The sequence below is a fragment of the Echinops telfairi genome, unplaced genomic scaffold, assembly GCF_000313985.2.
Source record: "Echinops telfairi isolate 266 unplaced genomic scaffold, ASM31398v2 ScPeMD7_23;HRSCAF=83, whole genome shotgun sequence".
Lineage (NCBI taxonomy): Eukaryota > Metazoa > Chordata > Mammalia > Afrosoricida > Tenrecidae > Echinops > Echinops telfairi.
This window is the reverse complement of record NW_022103920.1, coordinates 39,759,451-39,772,291: the sequence shown is the minus strand read 5'-3', so window position 1 is coordinate 39,772,291 and position 12,841 is coordinate 39,759,451. Positions and strand designations below refer to the sequence as shown.

Genomic DNA, 12,841 nt, shown 5'->3' with positions numbered 1-12,841 from the left:
GAAAAGTGGGTGAAGGGAGATGTCGGACAGGGCAAGATATGACAAAATAATAATTTATAAATTATCAAGGGCTTATGAGGGAGGGGGTGTGGGGAGGGAGGGGAAAAATGAGGAGCTGATGCCAGGGGCTTAAGTGGGGAGCAAATGTTTTGAGAATGATAAGGACAATGAATGCAAAAATGTGCTTTACACAATTGATGTGTATATGGATTGTGATAAGAGTTGTATTAGCCCCTAATAAAATGATTAAAAAACTAAATACATAGCATTGGGGAAAAATTCTGATTTTGGGGGGGTACCCCTTCATAGATTGTCACAATAGCTGCCAACTCTGGGCTCAAGCATAGCAATAATGGGGAGGCTAATGCAGAACTGGATCATGTGACAGTTTACAGGGTCTATTTCTGAGCTGAAACTCATTTAATGGCACTTAACAACAATTGTGTGTGTGTGTGTGTGTGTGTCTGTGTAACCAAAAAGTGTGAAGATAGACAAATGGATACTCCCATAGAGACAGAATAGACATAAGAATATACTAAGGAAAACTGGTAGGAAATAAGTCTTGGGCATATACTCAAGACATACAAGTAAAGTTAGGAAAAAGAAAGGGATATACAAATTGGAACAATGGAACAGAATAAAGAGGCCAGAAATAAACAATATATCCAGAAAAATTATTTTCTCTAGCAGAACTGGTAATTGCAGATTACTGAGGAAAGAAGGGTAGTTTTAAAGTGATGTCCAAATTTGATGCTCCTTCCCTCAAGAGGTGGAATGTAATTTCCTTCCCCTGAAGTGTAGATGGAATGGATTAATGGTAGGGTAGTAATTTACTTCTAGCTAAATTAATTTGGTAAAATCAATGGGGTGTCATTTCTTAGATAAATTAAAAACCCTGAAACTTTAGTTGTCTCCTCTTACTTGGTTGAATCACCTGCTCTGGGACACCTGCCACTTTGGGAGACTCTGCAGATACTCAGACAGCCTACAGAGACATTCATTTGGTGAGAAATCGAGAACTGCTCATAACCACATGAATGTGCTAAGAGGGAGGTCCTCCCCTAGTGGAGCTTTGAGATGACTTAACTGAACAACTACAACAACAGCTGAAAATACTTTCAATACAATGCCACAAACCCAAAGGATTAGTACCTACTAGTATATAAATTTAAGAGAAATGTGTACTCGTGTGTTTCACAAGACACATCCAAGAATGTCCATACCATTATTGTAATATCAAAAACTAAGGAAAGAGTGTTAAGCAACAAGAAAATTAATAAAATACACTGGCACAATCTTATACTGGAACTTATATAGCAGTAATAATATATAAATAACAGAGCCATAGTTAGATAAACATGGCGGAATCAAATAAACTAATGTTGAGTAAAAAAATTCAATTAGTAAAACTACCTCAAGTATGAGGTCACTTTTTGGAAACACTTCTCTTACTTGATTATCACGCCTGCTACTATTTTTGTTCAAGCCCTCATGAGTTTTCACTGGTACTAAAGAACCACACAGACCCTTCCTCTCATTTCTAATCTCATTATAATCACCATTCACATTCTATAGTGCAGGATCTAGAATGGTACCATCCAGTAAGATGGACACAAGCCATGTGTGGCTACTGAGCACATTAAAGGTGTCTAGTCTGAACTGCTACCACCTGTCTGCCAGTGTGCCATACTGTAGTGGCTTGCTGTAACGTTGAACGCTGTCCCACCAGAATCTCAAATACTCTTACCAGTAACGTCACCCAGACTAGGAAGAAAAACCTGGCAACCTATTTCTGAAAAACTTGGCCTGTGAAGATCTGGCATAACAGCAGAACACTGTCTGATATAAAGCTAGAAGATGAACCCCTAGGGTTTGAAGACACTCAAAATATGACTGAGAAAGAACTGCCCGCTCAAAGTGGAGTCAACTGTAATGATATGGAGAGAACAAAGATATTGGGACCTTCATTTGCTGATTGTTGATAAGGAAATAAGAATAAGAAGAAAAGGTGTAAATATCCAATAGTAATCAGAATATGGAATACCAGAAGTATGAATCCAGGAAAATCGAAAGTTGTCAAAAATAAAATGGAGCATATAAAGATCAATATCCTAGGCATCGGTGAGTGAATCGATGATATAGTCTATGGTGGAAATAACTAGTGGAAGCAGAACACCATCACACTTATTGTTCAAAAGAACAAGATCTATCTTGAAGTACACAACCAATGACAATATCCTACATGGAAAATCAGGTACTATAATTATTGCTCAAATTTACACACCAGCCACTAAAGCCAGTGATGAAGAAACTGATGAGTTCTACCAAAATTTTCAGTCTGAAATTGATCAAACATGCAATCACGATGCATTGATAATTACTGAGTAGAAGTTAAGAGTTGATTACAAGGAAGTATCTGTAGTTGGAAAATATGCCCTTATTGTAGGATTAATACCACATCACATCATAGAATTTTGAAAGACGAACAACTTATACAGTATAAATACCTTTTTATTTCCAACAACGGAATGGCAACTATACACATGGACCTTGCCATATGAAATACAGAGGAAACAAAGTAAATATATATGTAGTTAAGAGCCAATGAAGAAGCTCAGTATCATCAACCAGACCATGGCCAGGGGCCAACTGCCAAAGAGACAAGTTTAACAAGAGCCAAAATAAGCACATTCCACCTGAATTTAGAGACATTCCAAGAATAAATCTGATGTACTGAGCAACATGAACAAAGATCAAAAGACCTGTGGAATAACATCAAGAAAATCATACACAAAGAAAGAAAAACCATTTCTGAAAAGACAGGAAAGAAAGAAAAGATGAAAATGGATGTCAGAAATCCTTTGAAAGCTGACTGCAACAGCTAGAACAAAAGAAAGAAATGAAGTAAAAGAGCTGAACACAGATTTTAAAGGGCAGCTTGAGAAGACAAAAGAATTATACTTAATGAAATGTACAAAGACATGGAGTTAGAAAACAAAATACACACTCAGCATTTCTTAATCTGAAAGGACTGAAGAAATTGTTTAAGCCTTAAATTGAAAAACTGAAGATTCTAAAGGTGAAAGAAATATTGAATGATACAGGAAGCAACAATATTCAACAATTTCACGAGGTAGCACATGATCAAGAACTTAAGGGGCTGAAGAAGAAACCCAAGGTATACTGAAGGCAAAAAACAAAGTTCTATGAACTGACAGAAAACCAACTGAAATGTTTCAATGAACTGCTTCAGGTGGGATGTACTCACTCATCGACGGCAAGAAATTTGGAAGACAGCAACATCTGGCCACATGACCAGAAGAGACTGTACTTGTGCTCATTCCAAAGAAGTGATCTAATACAATGCAGGGAAAGTATTGAGCACTAACATCAATATCACACACAAAATAAAATTTTACTGAAGATAATTTAAAAATGGTTGCTTCTGCAACCGCTAGAACAAGGAAGCACTAGAATTCAAGCTGAATTCAGAAAACGACTTGGGATAACAAATAACTGATGTCCGTGGTTCTCAACCTTCCTAATGCTGTGACCTTTTAATAGAGATCCTCATGTTGTGGTGACCCCCAACCATAAAATTATTTTTGTTGCTACTTCATAACTGCAATTTTGCTACTGTTATGAATCGTTTTCCAATGGTCTGAGGCTGTGAAAGGGTTGTTCCACCCCCAGAGGGGTCGTGCCCCACAGGTTGAGAACCACTGACCAATGCTTATGTCAAATGGATCTTGGCTGATGGCAGAGAATACCAGAAAGGTGTTTGCCTGAGTTTCACTGATTATGAAAAGGTACTTTAACAAATTACGGATAAGGTTGTGAATTATTTAGGTTTTGTGTTAACTTGACTGCACCAGGATTCTCTGTGGTTTGACAGTTGAAGACTCCCCCATAATGTATCAACTACATGATAAGACTTGCTGTGAGCCAAGAAGTTAGTTACTCAGATCATAGTCCTGATGATTTTTCCTCAGGGGCATGGCCTATCTGGTATTTAAGTAGACGATGTGGAGAGTGTCACTCTTCTTGTTGGCCTAGATCTCACACCTATCAAATCACTCATAGGTTCTTGATCCAACAAGCCTACTATCCCTGGGAGCTATCAACAGCCTGCCATATGGTCTGCCAACCAACTCTAGGAGTCATCAGAGCCTTCCGACCTTGGATTTGTTCAACTTGGCAGCCACAGGCCTGATGTGCTGACGTCCACCAGCCTGTGGTTTTCCTGCGTCATCTTCTTGATCCATCAACCCTGGGTAGCTGCATGGTTCAAAGGGCCTCTAGCTTAATATCTGACCCATACAATTGAACTGGACTGGACTTACCTGCTCCTACCACGGTGTGAGCCATGGTTCTTGATAGAAACATATCATTATGCACCTACATAAGTATTACTGGTTTTGCTTCTCTAGAGAACCCAGCCTAACACATATTGTGAAGAATGAGAGTTCTAGAAGACATCGTACTCCTGGGGAACCTACATACACAGATCATGAGGTATTCATTCAAAAGAATACAGGGTTTGATGTGGTTTAAAATTAGAAAATATGTATGTCAGGATTGACTCCTTTAACCATAATTATTCAATCTGTATGTTGGAGAAAGATGAGACTTTCTACTCCCACGAAGAGTTACAGTCTCATAAAACTACAGGGGCAGTTCTACTCTGTCCTATAGGGTTGCTATGAAGTCAGAATTGACTCAATGGCAGTCAGTTTGGTTTGATTTTGGCATGCTGAGCAAATTAATCAGAGAAACTATAGTCCACAAAGAAGAATGCAGCATTAGGGCTGAAGATGACTCATTAACAACCTGTGACATAAAAATTACACAACCTTGCTTGCTGAAAGCAAAAAGGACTTGAAAGACGTATTGAAGATCAAAGACTGCAACCTTCATATGAATGAAAATGATCTTGAAGATGGTGCAGGACCAGGGTTGCAGAGTCGGAACTGATGTGATAGCACCTTACAGTGTAAAATAGATATTTGATTTTGAATGCTTACTAAGAAAGAAATGATAAATGATTTATTAATAAAGTTTATATATTCAATACTTGTTGAAATGGGAGTATTTGGGAAATAATAGGTTAAGAATATATTATTAAAATGAATTTCATTCTTCTCTTTTTACTTGTTTTTGCATGCAATATTTAAAATTGTATCTGTGGCTTCTAGTTGTGGTTTACATTATATTTCTATTAGACATAGCTGATCTGTCTCAAGCAATGTCATAATGATCTAAAATAAATACTGGACCTTGCCACTCCTTTTTAAAGAGGATTTCCCCAATGGTTTTCTAAAGCTAACAAAAAGAAAAGAAGAGAAAAGAAAATGAGGAAAGTAAAAGGAAATACAGGAAAGAGCTAGGAGGCAAAGGGCATTATAAAGGTCTAAATAAAGGCATGTATATATGTAAATACATTTATATATGCGGACGGGGAGATAGATCTATGGGTATATATTTATAGGTTTAGTACTAAGGTAGCAGGTGGACATTGGGCCACCACTCAAGTACTCCCTCGATGCAAGAATACTTTCTCCTATTAAATTGGCATTCCATGAAGCTCTCCTTCTTGACACAGTCGCTGAAGACAAAGTGTGTGCATAAGCAAATGTGGTGAAGAAAGCTAATGGAGCCCGGCTATTAAAAGATATAGCATCTAGTGCCTTAAAGACTTTAAGGTAAACAAGCGGCCAACTAGCTCAAAAGCAACAAAACCCACATGGAAGAAGCACACCAGCCAGTGTGATCATGAGGTGCTGAAGGGATCAGTTATCAGGCATCAAAGAACAAAAAATCAAATCATTGTGAATGAGGGGGAGTGCAGATTGGGGACCCAAGACCCATCTGTAGGCAACTGGACATCCCCTTACAGAAGGGCCACGGGAAGGAGACGAGCCAGTCACGGTGCAGTGTAGCAACGATGAACCATACAACTTTCCTCTAGTTCCTAAATGCTCCCCCCCGCCCCCCCGCCAACACACACACAATCATGATCCCAGTTCTACCTTATAAAATCTGGCTAGACCAGAGGATGTACACTGGTACAGATAGGAACAAGAAACACAGGGAATCCAGGACAAATGATTCCCTTCAGGACCAGTGGTGAGAGCGGCGATACCAGGAGCGTAGGTGGAGGGAGGGCGGGGTGGAAAGGGGAAACCAATTACAAGGATCGACATATAAGGATGGACAACAGAAAAGTGAGTGAAGGGAGACATCGGACAGTGTAAGATATGACAAAATAATAATTTATATATTATCAAGGGTTCATGGTGGGGAGGAGTGGGAAAATGAGGAGCTGATGCCAGGGGCTTGGGTGGAGAGCAAATGTTTTGGGAATGATGAGGGCAACGAATGTACTGATGTGCTTTACACAATTGATGTATGTATGGATTGTGATAAGAGTTGTATGAGCCCCCAGTAAAATGATTTTTTTAAATGAAAGAAAATTAGCTGGACATAAAAAGTATAATGATTAGTGTTACTTGGCTAGAATTCTCAATGGCTTAGCTGACATTGGACAAACTAAACTTCTATATTGTAATACAATATAATCATCCATTTTTTTATCTTATGTGAGTAGCCAATCAGTTTTTCAGTTTTCCTAAGGGTATGGTCTGTGTCCAGTATACAGGGATACTCAGACAATATTCATATCCTCTTTATCCTGCACCTGACTTTTCAGCCTCTGACCTCCAGTTTTTGGGATGTGAGCTAGCAGCCTGCCATTGGACCTGTTTAATTTGAGTTTGTCAGCCCCTGCAATAAACCATGTGATCCAGAAGAAGTCTACAGCCTGACACATGAAATTGAGACTTGCCAGCCTACAAAAAGAACCTTGCAGGATTGGAGAAAGGTTCATTCACCTGTGATATGCAAGTAACACAACCTTGACTGCTGAAAGCAAAGAGGACTTGAAGTACTTAGTGATGCAGATCAAAGACTACAGCCTTCAGTAGTACACCTCAACATAAAACAAAGATCTTCATAACTGGACCAATGGGCAACATTACAACAAACAGAAACGATTGGACTTGTCAAGGATTTTATTTTACTTGGATCCATGATCAACACTCATGAAAGTAGCAGTCAAGAAATCAAAGAATCACATTGGGAAAATCTGCTGCAAAAGACTAAATTGTTACAGAGCAAAGATGTCATGTTGAGGTCTAAGGTGTGTCTGACCCAAGCCACGGTATTCTCAGTTGCTTCATACACTTGCGACGACTGGACAATAAGTAAAGAATTGATTCATTCGAATTATGGACTTGGTAAGGAATTCTGAATATACCCGAGTACAGCTAAAATGTTTCTTAGAAGGCTGGATGATGAAACTCTTCATGTTTTTTGAACATGTTATCAGGAGGGAAAGAAATCATGCTTGGTGAAGTAGAGGTTCAGTGAAAAAAAAAGGAAGATCTCAAGAATTAGATTGTGGCCAGCTACCATTAGCATTTGCTCTGTGAGAGATCACATTAGGAAGTCCTACGTGGAATGGCAGAAAAATGTGGAACAAAACTTAAAACCCTAAGAAAATGGCCAAGTTTATCAACTGGAAAGAAACATAAAACCTGCAAAATTGTTGCCCTTAGTCACCCTTAAGGCCTAGAAGTGAAGTTCACCACCACAGCTCAAGGTCAGAAATTCAAAGCCACCAGCTGCTCCATGGGAACAAGACAAGGCTTTCTACTCCCATTACAGTTTCAAAACCCCCCAGGCAGTCCTACCCTGTCCTATGGGGTCACTATGAGTTGGAACAGATTTGATGGCAGTGAGTTTAGTCTTTTGGCTTTAATCACAGGGGAAAAGGAAATTATCAGACTTTTCCGGGATTACCAGACACTGAATCTGAACTGATACTAATTCCAGGAGACCCAAAATATAACCATGACCCACCAGAGAAGGGATGTGTGGTAGTCAAATTATTAATAAAGTCTCAGCTCTTAACTGTCTTACAACAGGTTCCCAAGCCCATCCTGTAGTGATCTCCAGTTTCAGAATGCAAAACTAAGAGCAGACATACTCAGCAACTGGCAAAAGCCCAACAATGGATGCCTGAAATGCGGCATAAAGGGCTATTATGGTAGAAAAGCCAAATGAAAAGCTTTAGAACTGCCCCTTACCTGTGATACTAGGAGACCAAAAGTAAGTATCACACTCCTGGAGGGATGCCAGAGATTAATGCCATCATCAAGAGCTTAAAGGATGCAGGGGAGGTGATTTCCACCATATACATTCTCATTAAACTTATTTGGCCTGTACAAAAAATCCAAATGGCTCTTGGAGAATGACAGTGGATTACTTTGAACTTAACCAAGTGGTGACTCCAACTACAGCTGCTGTTCCAGACGTGGATTCAATAAGGCAAATTAATGTATCTCCTGGTACCTGATATGCTAAGCTGACCAATTGCTGTTTTCTCAATTCTGGTTTCAAAGGAATACCAGAAGCAGTTTGCCTTCAATAGGCAAAGCCAGCAGTATACCTTTATTGTCCTAAATCAGTCCCCAGGGACTATGGCCATCTTTCCCTTACATTAGATGTCACAATGATCCATGACACTCATGACATGGTGACTGGGCTGAGTAAGGAAGAAATATCAATGACCATTTGGAAAGTTATTTGTGTGCTACAGGATGGAAAATTAACCCCTCAAAATTCAGGTGCTTTCTACTTCAGTGAAAAAAAAATTTTTTTTTTAAATAACAGTTTTATTGGCACATAATTATATATCATACAATTCAAAAGTTCAATCATATCAAGGAGAATTGTACAATCATTACCATGTCAACTTTAGAACCACCCCCCCGCAACTTCAGTGAAATTTCTAGGGGTCCAATGGTGTGGGGCATGTTAAGACATTCCTTCTACAGTAAAAGGTAAGTTGTTACGCTGGCACCTCCTACAACTAACAAGGAGGGATGACCCCTGGTGAGCTTCTTTGGATTTTGGAGACAACATAATACCTCTGCCATTTGGGTCATATGACCCAACTGATTAAAATGTGCTTCAATGGCAAAGTGAGATGCTGTCTGGAGTCTCTGGCAGGCCCCTGTTGGTTAACTACATCTCAAAGACTTAGGATTTTGGATCCAAGCCCTGCCATCTTTTGTAAATAACTACTCTCCTTTTGAGAAACAACTTTTAGCTTGTTGCTGAGCCTTTAAAAAGACTGAATTAGTAGCCATGGGCCACCAAGTGACCAGGTGACCTGACCTGCTCAGCATAAACTAGGTGTTCTCTGATGTTGTCATAAAGTTAGACACAGGAAGCAGTACTCCATCGTTAAATGGAAGAGGTATATACAATATGTGGATCAAACAGAACATGAAGACACAAGTAAGTTACAGGAAGAGTGGCTTGAATGCTCACAGTCCCCACTCCTGTCACATTACTTTCCTTCTCTCAGTATGCACCTATGGTCTCACGGAGAATTCCTCGCCATCAAATGAATGAGAAAACTCCTGTTTAGCTTACAAATGGTTCTGCACGATAAGCAGGTACCACTCAAAAGTGGATGACAGCAACACTACAGTCCCTTTCTGGGACCTCCTCCAAAACAGTGGTGACGGGAAATCTTCCCAGACAGAGTTTGGAGCAATACACCGGGCAGTTCTTTTTGCTTAGAAGAAATGGCCAGATTTGTGATTGTATACTGATTTATGTGCTGTGGCCAATGGTTTGACTAGATGGTTAGGGACTTAGAAACACAATTAGAAAATTGGTGACAAGGTGGTGTAGGGCAGAGGTATATACATACACCTCTATGAATGTGCCAAAAAAGTTAAGATTTTTACGTCTCATACAAATGCTCCCTTACTAAAGGGTTATTTCAGCAGATGAAGATTTCATCAACCAAGTGTATACATTTTGTAGACACCAGCCCTCTTTCCTCAGCCACTCCTGTCACTGCCTGGTGGGCTCATGAAAAATTGGCCACGGTGGTAGGGTTGGAGGTTATGCATGGACTCAGCAACACAAATTGTCACTAATCAAGGCTGATTTGGTTACAGTCACTCCTAAGTGCCGAATCTGCAAGCAGCAGAGACCAACACAGCCTATGATACGGGGCCATTCCTCAGGGAGATCAGCCAGCAACCTAAGGGCAGGATGATTTCATCGGACCACTTCCATCATGTAAAGGGTAGTGTTTTATTATTACTGGGTTAGACATTTTACTCTGTATTTGGATATGGATTTTTCCTCTATGTATGAAATGTTTCTGCCAAAACTACCATCTATGGATTTACAGACTGGCTTATCCACTCTCATGGTATCTGACTCAACATAGCCTTGTGTCAAGGAACTCATTTCATAGCAATAGCTCATGTGCATGGAATTCACGGATCTTATCAAATTTCCCATCAACCCAAAGCAGCTATCTTGATATAATGATGGAATGGCCTTCTAAAGACATAATCATAGCACCAATTAGATGGCAATACTTTGCAGATCTGGGACAATGCTCTCCATGAGGTTGTGTATATTCTAAACCAGCACCCAATACATGGTGTTATTTCTCCCATACTAAGGGTTCATGGGCCAGGAATTAAGGGGGTGGGGGTGGGGATGGGAGTGACACCATCCATTAACCTATTAACCACAGTGACCAACCTGAAAAATTTTGCTGTTTGTCCCAATGACTCAATGCTCTATGGATCTACAGGTCTTAGGTGCTAAAGGGAAGAATGCCTCCACCTGGATACACAACCAAGATTGTAATGAACTGGAAGGTAAGATCGGCACCTGGCTACTTTGGATTTATGCCTTGGGATTGACATGCAAAGCAAAAGAAGTTAAAATATTAGCTGGTGTGACTGAACCTGATGACCTAGGAGAAATCAAGAGCATTACATAATGGAGGTAGAGATGTCTGGAATACAAGAAATCTCTTAAGGTATGAGTACTACCATACCCTATGATAAAAGTCAAAAGAAAACTACAGCAACTCAATTTCAATATAGCTACTAATGGCTTGAGGCCCTTCAGGAATGAAGGTTTGAGTTGGCCTCATAGGCAAGGAATTACAACCAGCTAAGGTGCTCATTGAGGGTAACGGCAGTAACAGAAAAGGTGGTGGAAGAAAGTACTTCTGGACACCAATTACAACAACATGACGAGTAGCAAAAAACAAGTACTCTAAATGTTGTCCTCCTTTCTTGTTTTACTATACATGTTATGTATATACAAAATTACCCCTTGGGAATCACAAAGTTTGATGTTTTAATATTTTTTTGTTTAGTAAAGTTTCTATGATTTATATCATTACTTTTTGATTTACCTTCAAATATATTCTTCTTTCCTTTATGCCATTACTTATAAGATGTAAGCTATAAATAGAACTAGCATGTTTCTGGTTGTATCCATGTTAGCTTTATCCTGTTAAGTATGACTTTATAATCGTCTTTATTTATAAAGTATGCATGGCTTAAGGCAGGCGTTCTCAAACTGGTACTAGGCCAAGTTGACAAGAGATACAAAGTGATGGTTACTGTTATGTGTCAACTTAGCTAGACTGATTCTCAGCGGCTTGATACAGACACTGAACTGACTGACTACCCTTCCACATTGTAAGATAATGTAAGCATCCTCCATTTTGTGATGTAATATGAGCAACCAACCAGCTGAAAGGTAACCACATTCCTGCGGGTATGGTCTGCATGCAATATATAGATATATATTTTTTGCATAAACATATATACACAATATACATGCAATAATCATATACATATATGTATGTTTTGGCAAAGCTCTCTCAATTCTGCATCTGACTTACCATCATCTTACCTTCAGTACTTGACATGGGCATCAGCTTGCTATCTGACTTCCTGATTTGGGTTTGTCAGTCCCTGAAACCACAGGTGCCAGGAGATGCCTCTAGCCCAGAGGTAGGGAACCTTTTTTCTGCCAAGGGCCATTTGGATATCTATAACATCATTCATGGGCCATACTGGTCAAATATTCAATTAACTCACCCCTAATGTAATGGCTGGAAAGGCTTCTCTTAAATGAGGCATATAATATTAGCTGGTGCGGGGACAGTGAATTATTTAATGTGGCTCCTCTAGCCAAAGTCTCACTCCCACCAAATAACCGTTCCTTGCATAGATGGGTCTGGTAAAAATGTTGGAGAAGATACTGATAGGATTCACCTGAGACTAACTGTGAACCAGATTCCCTGGACTGGCATCCTGTATAAAATGAGCCCTCTGAGGAGGAGAGATCTCGTTATCAGTCAAGGGTCAGAAGTGGCTCATGTCCCCTGGACCTGTACGTGAACCTCACCTCCTGGATCCTGATGACAGCTATAACATCAGAGCAGAACCAGCAGCCAGAGCATGGAACAGAGTGATGGACAGACATCCTAACCCTCGAAGAAAGTAAAACTGAGTGCTTTTGAGCAGGAGGCTGGCTTATGGAGTTGAGAGCCTCTGGGCACTTAATTGGGGATGTTGGACTTGCTGACCCATTGAAGTGGAGCTGAGTGTCTTTGAGCTGAGGCTTACTGGAGTAGGGTGCCTCTGGGCATTTAATTCAAGGACCTGGGTTTGCTTACCCACAGGCTTGAGCTGAATGCATTCAGGTTGAAGCTAATGGCATAGTGGTACATCCTTTGAGTATTTCAGGCTTACCATAATTTTGTCAAGCATTTCTCACTGGCATTACTTAACTTTCTTAATAAACCTTTTAATCATGAATTTTTGAGTTCTGTGTTATAAACTAGAGAAGTAAAACAGAGAACACTAATTCAGACATTACTGATGGTATTGATTTTGCTGGCCTTATATGGCCCATGGACTGGACGTTCCTAACACTA

At 39.8% G+C, this 12,841-nt stretch overlaps 1 protein-coding gene across 1 annotated transcript in view; it reads right to left on the bottom strand.

Annotated features, from left to right (window-relative positions):
* Positions 1–4,368, bottom strand: part of SYPL1 (synaptophysin like 1) — a 24,838-nt gene extending 20,470 nt beyond the window's left edge. The window contains exons 1-2 of the mRNA XM_045288945.1: positions 4,344–4,368; positions 1,224–1,243 (exon numbers count right to left, since the gene is read on the bottom strand). Coding sequence (XP_045144880.1) covers positions 1,224–1,243; positions 4,344–4,368 — 45 coding nt within the window. The remainder of the gene's footprint in view (positions 1–1,223; positions 1,244–4,343) is intronic.
* Between the last annotated feature and the right edge of the window lie 8,473 nt (positions 4,369–12,841).